We start from the raw sequence: 12,755 nt of genomic DNA on the forward strand, positions 1-12,755 counted from the left end.
GGAGAGCAAAGGGGGGAAAAAACCCTACCAATACTGGGATGTTTCCTAATTTATACAGTAACTCCTCACTTAATGTCGTCCTGGTTAGCGTTGTTACGTTGCTGATCAGTTAGAGAACATACTCATTTAAAGTTGTGGAGTGCTCCCTTATAATGTTGTTTGGAAGCCACCTGCTTTGCCGACTGCTTGCAGGAGGAGCAGCCCATTGGAGCTAGCTGGTGGGGGTTTGGAACCAGGGTGGACCGGCAGCCCCCCTATCAATTCCCCTAAGTTCCCTGTGGGGCAGCCGCCCAGCAGGCTATCAACTGCCGGCAGTTCAGCTGTCCCTCCCCCCACTGCCATGTGCTGCTCCTGCCATCTGCCTTGGAGCTGCTCCTTGGAGCCTCCTGCTTGCCGTTCCCCGGGGGGGGGCGGGGGCGGGAAGAAGAGCGGTGCTAATGTCAGGGTGTCCCCCTCCCCCCACTCCTGCCCCATGCTCCTGTACCCACATCTCCACAGAGCGGTGCAGGGGGGCGGGAACACGACAGGGCTCAGGATGAGAGAGCTTGCTGGCAGCAGCTGCTGTCTCAACTTGCCGATCTACTTAAAAAAGCAGTGTACTTAGAGTGGGGTCAGCGCACTTAAAGGGGCAATGCGTGTCCATCTCTCTCTCTCTCTCACACACACTCACACGGTGTGTCTTCTCCCTCCATTTGTGCTGCCTTGTAGAGTGTGAGGCTACATTAAGGACAGTGTGTTAACCCTTGAGGGCTCAGCCGAGTGCTAGTTCATCATTTAGCAGCATATCCCCCCCTCTGACTCCACTATCTCAGCCAGCTTCACAATTGTCATTGCTGTGTACGGTATTAAATTGTTTGTTTAAAAGTAATATTGTATATATGTGTGTATATAACTTCGCTGGAAACCGCACCCCCCATATTAATTTTTATGGGGAAATTGGATTTGCTTAACATCGTTTCACTTAAAGTAGCATTTTTCAGGAACATAACTACAGCGTTAAGCAAGGAGTTACTATATAATGAAAACAGCAAACATGGGGAAATGGTTTTACTTTGTGTAATGACACATCCACTCCCAGTCTCTATTCAAGCCTAAGTTAATTGTATCCAGTTTGCAAATTAATTCCAATTCAGCAGTCTCTCCTTAGAGTCTGTTTTTGAAGTCTTTCTGTTGTAATATTGCTATCTTTAGGTCAGAAATCGAGTGACCAGAGAGATTGAAGTGTTCTCCAACTGGTTTATGAATGTTATAATTCTTGATGTCTGATTTGTGTCCATTTATTTTTTTACGTAGAGACTGTCCAGTTTGACCAATGTACATGGCAGAGGGGCACTGCTGGCACATGATGGCATATATCACATTGGTAGATGTGCAGGTGAACGAGCCTCTGATAGTGTGGCTGATGTGATTAGGCCCTGTGATGGTGTCCCCTGAATAGATATGTGGCAACGGGCTTTGTTGCAAGCATAGGTTCCTGGGTTAGTGGTTCTGTTGTGTGGTGTGCGGTTGCTGGTGAGTATTTGCTTCAGGTTGGGGGCTGTCTGTAAGCAAGGACTGGCCTGTCTCCCAAGATTTGTGAGAGTGATGGGTCATCCTTCAGGATAGGTTGTAGATCCTTGATGATGCGCTGGAGAGGTTTTAGTTGGGGGCTGAAGGTGATGGCTAGTGGCGTTCTGTTGTTATCTTTGTTGGGCCTGTCCTGGAGTAGGTTATTTCCCCCACCACCCACAGCTCCTCGGACGTTCCTGTTAACTGCTGGAAATGGCCCACCTTGATTATCACTACAAAAGGTTTTCTCCCCCGGGCTCTCCTGCTGGTAATAGCTTATCTTAAGTGATCACTCTCCTTACAGTGTGTATGATAACACCCATTTTTTCATGTTCTGTGTGTATATAAATCTCCTCACTGTATTTTCCACTGAATGCATCCGATGAAGTGAGCTGTAGCTCACGAAAGCTTATGCTCAAATAAATTGGTTAGTCTCTAAGGTGCTATAAATACTCCTTTTCTTTTTGCGAATACAGACTAACACGGCTGCTACCCTGAAGCATGAAATTGTAGCTCTCCCTCTAAACTAAAAGCGCTGATGAATATTTCACTATTTTGCATTTTCATTCCCACAGTCGCTTAAGCAGGGTCAGCCAACTTTCTAAGTAGTGAATTTCTTCATAGGATGAGCTGCCTCTATGGTACCAAGAGCACTGTAAGCAAACTTAGTGGAAAAATGGGCATTTCGTCTATTTCTCTTGTCTGCTAACCGCAGGCTCTGTTATTTTCCTATGAATAACCACTACCTGCATTTGTTAGTTATTTGGGTAGCATTTTACATCAGATGATTGGGTGTTCTAGCATGTACCCTGAAACAGATGGTGATAGTACAAAATTGTAGGCATTATGGAAGGCTTATTTGCCTCTGCTGGATGATGATAATAGAATAATCATATCAGAGAAGTAAGCATATGGATCTCTCAGACTACATGCCACGCTATTTCTCCATCACTTCCGCTGGTACCTGTCATACTAAGGTGACTCTGAGTACATTCAGATTAAAGATCTACAGAACTAAGTCTGGTCTTAATGCAAAGCTTTAGATTGTATTATTTATTCTTTTGCTTACCAATGTCCATTTATACAGACTGTGCTTTTAAGTTTTCAAGTGAAAGTTGGTTGTAGTTCATCTATTTACATATATACACACACTCTCTCTAATATTATATTAAAAAAATATTTTGGAAATCACTTCTGATTTTTAACCTGAATTGCTCAGGGAAACATGCCTTGAGTATTGCTGGATTGAGTTGAGAAGAGAAAAATCATTCAGTATTCCCTGAAGAACCGATGGGAATATTTTTTTATCCTCTTGCGTTCTATTCTTTGTGCTTACAAAGATGCCACTTTTATCCAAAAACAGGCTGTGTCAGTGTTCCCACTTTGTTCTGTTTTGATGTGTTAAATAAAAAGAGGCGAATTTATGCCTGGGGTCATTGCCATTTGAATTGCTCTACACAGGGCTGATGCCATCGTTGTTTGCATTTTGTTCAGTAAATACTCTTATGCTACCCTGCTTGTGCATAACTCGCCACAATGTGTGGGCTATTGAAGGGATTTCAGTAAATATTGGAAAATATTTGATGTGCAGTGATGAAGAATCTGTAATCGGCAGGTCTTGGTGAAAGCAACAACATTCACTTAAAAATAACACCGTCCACAAACAATAACAAGCCTTGAATATAAGGCTGGGCAACTGCAGTGAATAAGTGCTAGGATAAAGACTAACTGATGTTGCTTCCAGGGACTCTACACAATGTGTGGGAGAGCAGTAAGAGAAACAGGATCACCCAATGAAGAATTTTTTAAAAATGATGATGTTTTTCTCATAAGCCTGAGAAGCTGTATTGACTTTTTAGTTCACGTGCCAAGGAGAGAGGTTTAGAAGCAACCTTGGGACTTTCCTGCCCAAGCTATGCTGTCCTCTTTTCCTTTTGTTCAGGGTCACTTCTGGCATTCCCAGCCCTTCTTTCCATAAAGGAAAGGGTCACTTCTGGCATTCCCAGCTGCTGTTTGTGGGCAAAAAGAGACTTTAATAAAGGGGAATAATACTAGCTTAAAATGAATGAGGTTGCTAGATCTTAAGCCACCGCAGGGCACCCTTGATCATCAACCACCTTATGAACTGTAGGACCAATGTGGGGCGACTCCTTGCACATGTAGGGTTGGGGTCAGCTGGATGAAGGAAAGTTCATAACTAGGTGCTTGGAATGCTCACTAGTGTGAGTCAAGGCAAGGCTATCTGAGCAATATCTTTGTGAATATAGTGAAGAGCTGGTGTGTTCTCATTGCTACTGAGCGATTTCCCCTGCCAGTGAGAGAGACAGCTGGCTAAGAATGGGAAATTGTTACGTTGGCAACAAATGCTTGCAGCTTGAGTTTCTTTGCTATATACCAGGAAATGTGTTTCTAATTACCCAGGAATATCTGTATTTGGAATATGAACTTCCTGACACACATCTTTCTGTACCTGTAACAGATTACATTCGCACCTTTACCTGGGACAAAAAGCTTGAAATGGTGGTGAAGTCAACGGGCATCCTGGGAGGACAAGGTGAGTCCAAGACACACCCAGTATTAATTCTGATAACCCACTCTATCAGCACTGCTATTGACAGACTTCAGGCAGTGCTGTTTTCTCCCCCCTGCACCCCCACCACACTTTCTCTCGTACAAATTTATTGTTTCAGCTCTTCTCCCTTATTCCCAAGGCTGTGCACAGTGTAAGAGTCTTGTGTTCTCATAATGCAGCTGCATGGGTGGTACTGTTAATTGGCATATTACTTTTTGTAGGGCAGGGTCACCTACGTCTCTTGCTGCTCTACTGTCTTAGAGTAACGGTATCTCTGTATTGTTGGTTTATTTGCAGGGGTAACTAATCTTTTAAAAGCAGATTCAGAAATGCCTGATTTCTTGGTTTTGGGGAATGAAATCTCTTCTGTGAAAACTCCCTGCACCTTGTGTGCTCAGAAGATCTGATTCCTCTCCTTTGCCTGTGTCCCTTCCTCTGGGATATCACAGTCTCTTTATAACCACTGCCTTCCCAAACCATGCTGAAGTAGCTCAAGCTACTCACTGTGATGTCAAAGTTCCCCACAGAACAAGTGCTTGACCATATGACTTTCTAGTATCATTTGCACTGTGCCAGTTGTGGGGAGCTCAAAAGGGAAATGCTTACAAATGAGCTGTCAGCAGCTCAAGAGGAAGAATTGTCTTGTGGCTGAGGCACTTGACTGGGACGCTGGAGTCTGTGTTCAGTTCTCAGCTCTGCCCTGCCTGTGTTGGACAAGTCACTTCACTTCTGCCTCAGAGCCCATCTGTAAAGTGGGTCTACTGCTTCCTTTGTCTTGTTTTCTGAGAGACTCTTGCGCTGTGTGTGTGCACCATTCTGTGCTATGGAGCCCCAATCTCAGTTACAGGCTCTAGGCACTACGGTAATACAAACCTGATTTTTCCTGTGTGATCTCTGGTCCATCTCAAACTGTGGCATTATTGTCTTTTAAACACTAGGTAAAATGCCAACTGTGGTCTCTCCAGAACTGTACCGGAGCAGATTTTGTGAAGCAATGGACAAGTATTTCTTGATGGTGCCGGATCATTGGACAGGGTTGGGTCTGAACTGCTGAGCTAAAGCACATGTTGTGATGGGCGGGGAAGCACAGTGAATGAAAAAATTCCCTGATAGAAGAGGACACACACACCCTGGACTTTATATTGCCATTCCAGCTCCTCAGCAGTAGGCAAAAGGATTGCAAACCTGCGTCTGTCTGCACAGGCCACATGCATCTGAAGTGTAAAATCTGCATCTTACCTGCACTTCAGTTTCTGACATGAGGATTACAGATAAGGCTGGCAGATACAAGCTGTTGTAGGGATCAGAATTGGAACCTATTACTCAAGAAGACTGAGAATGGGGTGATTTATTAGCTCAGCCACAAGAAAGATGACCGTATCCAATACAGATTTTTGTACACTGTCCCACATATCAGAGCACTGAAACCAGGTGCTGGCCGGTTTATGATGGATCACTTTGTGGAGAAGTAGGTGAGCTCTGCAAGTATTACACAACTTGTATGGTGGCTAATGTGAATTTGAATTTATAGAGTTGATGAGTGTGATTTGCATCAGTGTCTAGTGTGATCGTGCAAGGGACATAGAAAGCTTTGAAATAAGCACCCTGTTCATGGAAAATCTAAGTCAATCCATATCCACAACATTCATTATTGCTGCAGTGGTCTGAAGCAGACCTTGTAAGAATCAGAGTGAATAACTTGTCCTGTTATGCACTTTACAAGTTCTGTTCTTACAGGCTTCTGTAAACAATATTTGTGTGTGTTTTAGCCAGCTATGACGATTACATTGTCCTTTTATTTGTACTGATCTTTTATGCAGCTAAGTTCATTGCAGTAAAGTGCAATTTGCCCTGCATGTCATAATTTAGTTTTCAGCAGCCTCACACAGAAATGGAGCAGTCGAACACTGCAAAAACTGAAAACAATAGGAACATAAACCAGACATTCCCAAAGCCCCAGAAGCAAACTTATTAAACTACAGATCTCTCTTATCCCTTTCAAGAGGGACTTCTGTGCAACACTGCCTTGTCTTGCATTATGAATCATGCTGCCTTAGTGGTAGCTTCCTTTTTAATGATACTAATGTCCTTTGAAGATAAATTCCAATCATTTCATTTTGTTCCCATACAACTTTGACTATCACATTCCTTCAGAGTAAAAAGTCTTGCCAGCACAATATTTTTCTTACATTCTTAAGACAAGATTCCACATCCAGACCTCAGTGACATTTAATACATATAAACCAGATTGAAAACCCTTCTAAACAATATTTGCTTCTGCAGCATTGAAATGAATGTTCAGTTTTTTTGGTGCTCTGTGGAAACTGAATTAGTGGGTGTGTTTAGTATGATGTGCGGGGGTCTGTGGATTGCCACAACTTGAAAATAAGCACTTTTCATTTTTATTCATTTTACTTGTTTTTTTTGTAGACGTGACAAGAGTTTACTTATTTTAGCTTCAATACAATAAAGGCCAGTAAAAATGAGGGTATTGTATGTATGTTAGAGGCAGGTTCCATTATCCTTGGAACTTACTTTGTAGGACATAGGCAACAGCTAAAATTAAACGTGGCATTGGAGACGGCACACGTATTCAGGACCATCATCTGCTGTCACTGATACTAGGTTCACTGCAGTAACTGAGTCTCAGCTGTGCATTTCCCTCCACCCAACGTTTCTCTTTCTAGGATAATGGTAATTCATCTACCCAAGCATAGGGGTTAGAGAGGGTGGATAAAGCAATTTCAGCAGTGGTCACCTGATCCAGGTTGTTCCTATAAAAATGCAGCTTGGTGCTAAGCTACTGTGAAGTGACGCTGCTGTAGCGTTCTTGTCCTGTCAAGCAAAAAACTCCGTTAGATTCTTATATTTGGTCGACCCTACTGTAGAAAGAGGAAGGAGAGGAGTCTAACTTGGGTTTAAGCTGGAGAAGTCCCATTCCCTTTGTACAGCTTGGTTGTTCATGTTTCTGGATCCGCTAGTCATCTGAACTAGTTTGCAGTTACAGTGCACTCCAAGGATGGCTGAAAGCAACAATACTGCATGTCTCCCTACATCGGAATCCCATAAATCCAGTGAGTCAAACACTGATGTCTGAGGTGCAGCTGTTGCATATTCATGCAATTTCTTACCTCTAGTGTTCTAACTTACATCATGCTTACCTGGATATAGCTGGCTTTCAGTGGGGTTGTGCTTTTTGCCCAGTTTGACAATTAAGTTAGCTTTATACAAGGTCAAGTGACTTACCAAGTATCATGGAATTACTGCTTTTAACTAAAGAATGCAACTCAGCCATGTTTTCATTCCTATTGTATGTAGGTTTTTCTAGCTCTAGGAGGAAGCATTATTACACATCTTCCCCAAAATAAAGAGCCCATGATACTGACTTGTATGGCTGCCCCAAGTCTATATTACAAGTTTCACCTTTTATTTCGCTCTTCTCCAACTCACGCAGTAAAGCTAATTTATACACTCTTCTCTTACCCACGCTGAGCGCCCAATTGACACTATCAAGTGGATTTTCTCACTTTTGTTAACAGAGTAACAGACCAAATCTGAACATGGGTAACATTCAGGTTTCTGCTCTCTGCTATAGTCCTTACACTCCACAGCATCCTCATTCTGATACAAAGAATAGTTACTCTGTAGAGTGATGTATGGTTTTTGCCTATGCCTCTACTTAAGCTGCTGATTATTAGTATCTCTGCTAACTATGGTTCTGATGTAACATAGGGTCAGTACTCTGCAGTATTGGGATCCACAGACTGAGACCTTCAGCACTGCACAAAAAGAGACCGATGTAGAACTGACTTTTTTAAAAAGTGTGTACTTTGGGCAGCTGATTTGCAGTAGTACTATTTGAAACCTGAAAATGTCCCTTGAATTCCGGGCCAGATCCTCCGCAGGTACAAACTGGCATAGTTTTTTCTGAAGTCAGTGGAGTTATGCCAATTGACATCGGCTCAGGATCTCTCCCGTGACATTAGTGGTAGCACTCAGCCAGTAAATTACTTGTCCTGGTCTGACCGAGGCTGATAACATATAGTGCTGGCCTTGGAAAATAAAGGGGCACCGATATGAACTATGTTTTGCAGATTTGAAGTACTTGATGATCTTATTCAAATGGGGCAAAGTTCAAGTTATATACACCTAGCTATATAGTGTGCAGCAGGAAGGAAGTGTCAGCGACAGGAATGGAATTGGCAGCTCCTTACAGGTGATCTCTATTAGGATAAGAACGATCCTAGCATTTCACCTGCTACAAAACTGAGTTCCTCTAAAGGAAAGCAACAAGCAGTATTTGTGTGCACAAAAGACAGCATTTCACATCTGAAAACCCCTCCTGTCAGGGCTGAAACTGGGCTGGTGAGATGCTGGTGTCTGACTGTAGCTGAGCCCCATCAGGGTCCCTGAAGTATCAGTGCAGGGGAATGTAACTCTCGCAGTATTATGGCTCTGTTTAGTGCAATGGTTTCTCTTAGTTCTGTAACACGGGTGTATGTACATAGAGTAAATCATCAACTACAACTGTAATCATGAAGCAGTACTTTCTCAGAGGCTGCATTAGCTGTTGTATAAATCTAGGCGTTCAGGCAAATGTGTTAATCTTGTCTAATTCAAGAAGTGACCACTCATTTTTGTGTTACAGTATCTGTATAGCACAACTTCTTTTAATTGCCTGGGGCTGGATTCTGCCACCCTTATTCACAAGGAGTATTACCTTGCTATATAAGTAGCCCCATATGAGACCAATGGTGCTACGTGCATAGTAAGATGCTTCTCAATGTGTCTAAAAGCATAGCAGAATGAGACCCTTAATTACCAGAGATGAGACTAACCACATTCAGAAGCACTCAATGTACCATAATATGTATATATTTCTATTGTACCTTGGTTCCAGCTGTGTTTTATATGATTGACATGTTAAGCTATTTAAAAGTAACTGCCTTGACTACTTGGAAAACTGAACTGTATGTAGATAGCAGTCCCAATAAAGTAATTGAAATATACTTACTACTCTTTACATTCTTTATATGCATTTGACAAGAATCTCATCAAATTATAGCCAGTAAACGTTATGTGTGCACAGAGGCATTGGCATAATTTAGGCAAGATGGCTGAAAAACTCTCCCCCCCCCCCCACGCCCCCGCCAATAATTGGGTTAATCCCTAATCTCGGGGTATGTCTGCCCTGCAGTTTGGAGATGTAAATGCAACATGGGGGCCCACCAAGGACCCCGAGTACCTACTTGAGCGGCTGCCATATGTACTATCCAGGCTTCACTGCTCTTGAACTAGATTTGATCCAGTCAAAACTAGCTGGGGTCTGTCTACATGTGCTGTAATCACACCTCCCAGCTGCAGTGTTGACATACCTTAAGAGGTAAAAAGTTTTCATGTTCCCTCTTGGTGAAAGGGGAGGAAAATAATGACAGCAGGCTGCTTGCTCAATGAGTTTAATTTTGAGTGAGCACAGTAGTTTTAACATCTAAATTAGAGCAAGGTTGTGTGTGGCCCTTTCACATGTGAGCACTCCCATTGGAGTGAATGGGCTTGATAATCTGGCCCTTAATGTGCTACTATATTGGACAGCCAGGTTTAAGAAAGAACTAGACTCTTCCGATTTTGGACAGGTGATGATGCTGTCAGTAGGCAGAATCCATATCAGGAGAGTGAGCATTGTATGCTGTCGCAACACTCTGAGTTGGCAAAAGTCATCTCTTGGTATCATGGCTAGTATTATGCAAGACTATTATCCGTCTAAGTAGTTTGAATTCTCTCTGGAGACTATCTTGCCCTTGCCAGGAGATGGACTTAGTGGATTTAGGGGTCTCACCACCACAAGGGATCCTATGGGAGCTGAAGTATTGCACGTGGGATGAAACCAGTGAATAATAGTCCTTGCATAGCAGCTCGGTCTCGGTATCGAAAATAAAATGGCAGCTCACCTTGGTAAAATGTGTGGGTGGGAATGATCAAAACATGCTTAGATTTGTGTCAACAGAGCCCTCTCACTAGAGCTATTGTCTCTATATTTGCATTTTTACATAGCATAGAAGAGGGTCCTTTAAACACCTTTGCCTGATGGTGTCAACAGATCTCTCCTCCCTTGAAGTGAATGCACATATCTTACCTACCCACGTAGACATTTTGCTTTTAGTGCATGTGCTGTGCTGGGTGATGCATCCGTTTCCCATCCTGCTTTAAGACACTTACCTCTCTGGAGGGAGCTGCCATCTTTAAAGACTTGGTGAGCAAATGCATGGAATAATCCCTTACCTGGGTTTGAGGCCTTGGGGCTGCTCTGACTGATGTAGTTGGTAGTTTCCAGAGCTCCTTGACATAGGACCTCAGGCCTGACGCCCCAGGTGATTTCTAAGAGGAAACAACACACACTCCTGTTTAAGGACCGATTTCCCCCCCCCCCACCCCCCCATCGCGTCTCCTAATTGATGCCTCATCATGTCATGCAGCACTTTGGGGCCGCCTCTCCTCCAACAGGAGGGCTGACATCTGGTCCATGTGCAGGATACAGACCATCCAGGTCCTAGCTCCTTAACACCCTCCACTTCAGATTGGGCTTTTGAGGGGAAACCCTCAGTACAGCTACCTATTAGGGATGCCGTGTGTCTGGACAACCTTCATCTATTTAACCAGGTCAAAAGATTTACTTGTCAGTAATCTGACCTTAGAGGACTGGCTATAGGGATCCCTTTAATCTCTTCCAAAGCCAGTAACTGTGACTAGAGACATGCATCCTTCTCCTTGGGTTACAAATGATGTAACTAAGAGCTTTACCCCAACAGTTTAAAGATGCCCAAGATACTGGCATTGCAGTTGGAAAGAATTGGTGCTACTCTGGCCAGCAAGTGACCAGTGGTTCTGGTTCATTTTTTTCCTTTTATGGACGTAGCTGAAGTATTTTTTCTTTGATGTTTTCTCACACACTTTGCTTTCATTTGCTTTGAAAAGTTGTTGCATCTGAACATCTCTGTTTTAGGGGAGAGCGTTCAACTTGCTTAGACGTCTGTCTGACCTCCATAAGAGTGAAGGGCTCCAGTTAATTGACAGAATGGCTGGAGGTTTTAAATGACTTGAACATTGAGCTGGCCAGTTTTTTGTTTCGTTTGTATTTTTATATTAAAATTCTGTTTCAAAGTCCATCAAAAACCTCTTTTTGTGTTTTACTAAGGGGTTCCTTCTTATTCCAAAAGCTTGTGTTGCCTTTTTGTGTATGGACTCTAATGTATTTCTCTACCAGGCACCCTGGTGAGATTATACACTGTGGAGTGGTTATATTTACCATTTTTTTGGGGGGGGGGGTGTCTATTCTCAGCTGGTTACTTAAGTATCTAAATGCCCTATTAGCCCTGCACATTGTAACTACAGAGAATAACTGGCTGCTGAAATAGAAACGCTTAATAGTGAGCATTTAATGGTTCCCATTTATCCATAAATATCTCAAAGTGCTTCACAGATTGTACTGCAATCACTTCTGCCTCAGCCTCTGGGAGTTGCAGCACAGCAGTCCTGCCACAGTAGCGAAACTGGATAGTGACCTAGTTTGTAGTGGAAATGCAGAATTGAACATCACAGGGGGAACTTGGGTACATGAATGCTTTGGTCAGGCAACATTCCCTATTTTCCCCGAGAAGGACTATGTAAACTTTCATAACCCTTCCTCAGCACAGGGGGCTGGGCTAGACGACCTTTCCAGCCCTACGTTTGTATGATAACCACCAAGGAGCCAGGACCTCCGCCTGTTGTTCTGGCATCACCAAGAATGCTGGAGGCAAGGATTGCTTGATGCTCCCAAGTGAAAAGTGGAGCCACAAACCTCTCCTGTCAGAGCTGGGAGCTGAAGAAGCAAAGGGCAAGGGTGTGTCTGTGTACAACACAACTGAACCTCCATCCCCAGTTGTGGTCTGACAGAGAAAACAGCAGAGTCTAAGGATATGTCTACAGTGCGATGTAAGCCCAGGATTAGTAGAACTCAAGTTAGAAGTCCATGGTTTTAACCTACGGCTTGAGCATCTACAATCATTAGCTCACATTAGGAATTGTTGAACCTGGGGCTGTAGTGTCTACACTGCACCAGGTGACTGAGTCCAACCATGCACTTTCTAGCACCCTTTCCCCACCCCTCCCCAAATGTGGCCACTCTAGCCCTTTGTTCATGGTGCAGTGTGGGGAAACTTGACTGTCCATCAGACTTGATTGTGTAGAGGACAAAGAAAGATGGCATGTGGGATACTTTTGGCAGACTCCCAGAGCAAGAGTCCGGTGGGGCTGTGTCTACACTGGGATGGGGACAGGGATGGCTGGATGGGGTGGGGTGGGGTGGGGTGGGGTGAGAAGCACCTAAGTTTGTAAGGACATTGAAAGTGTTAAGATGTTCAAATCAGCTTAGAATGCATTTTGCTTTTATTTCATTGGACCAAATCTGACTTGTTGTGCTTTGACTTATAATCATTTAAAATCTATCTTTCATAGTTAATAAATTTGTTTATTCTACCTGAAGTAATGCGTTTGAAGTGTGTCAGAGACTCCACTTGGGATAACAAGCCTGGTACCTATCAATTTCTTTATTAAATTGACGAACTCATATAAGCTTGCAGTATCCAGTGGGCATAAC

At 43.3% G+C, this 12,755-nt stretch overlaps 1 protein-coding gene across 3 annotated transcripts in view; it reads left to right on the forward strand.

The window, feature by feature from the left end:
* The window catches only part of PIKFYVE (phosphoinositide kinase, FYVE-type zinc finger containing), a 99,425-nt gene extending 90,311 nt beyond the window's left edge, over positions 1 to 9,114 (forward strand). For all 3 annotated transcript variants that reach the window (XM_077829826.1, XM_077829828.1, XM_077829827.1), the window contains 2 exons: positions 4,028 to 4,102; positions 5,059 to 9,114. In XM_077829826.1, coding sequence (XP_077685952.1) covers positions 4,028 to 4,102; positions 5,059 to 5,174 — 191 coding nt within the window. In that variant the 3' untranslated portion in view covers positions 5,175 to 9,114. The remainder of the gene's footprint in view (positions 1 to 4,027; positions 4,103 to 5,058) is intronic.
* The last annotated feature ends 3,641 nt before the right edge of the window (positions 9,115 to 12,755 follow it).

Source organism: Eretmochelys imbricata, chromosome 11, assembly GCF_965152235.1.
Source record: "Eretmochelys imbricata isolate rEreImb1 chromosome 11, rEreImb1.hap1, whole genome shotgun sequence".
In the NCBI taxonomy this organism is placed as follows: Eukaryota; Metazoa; Chordata; order Testudines; family Cheloniidae; genus Eretmochelys; species Eretmochelys imbricata.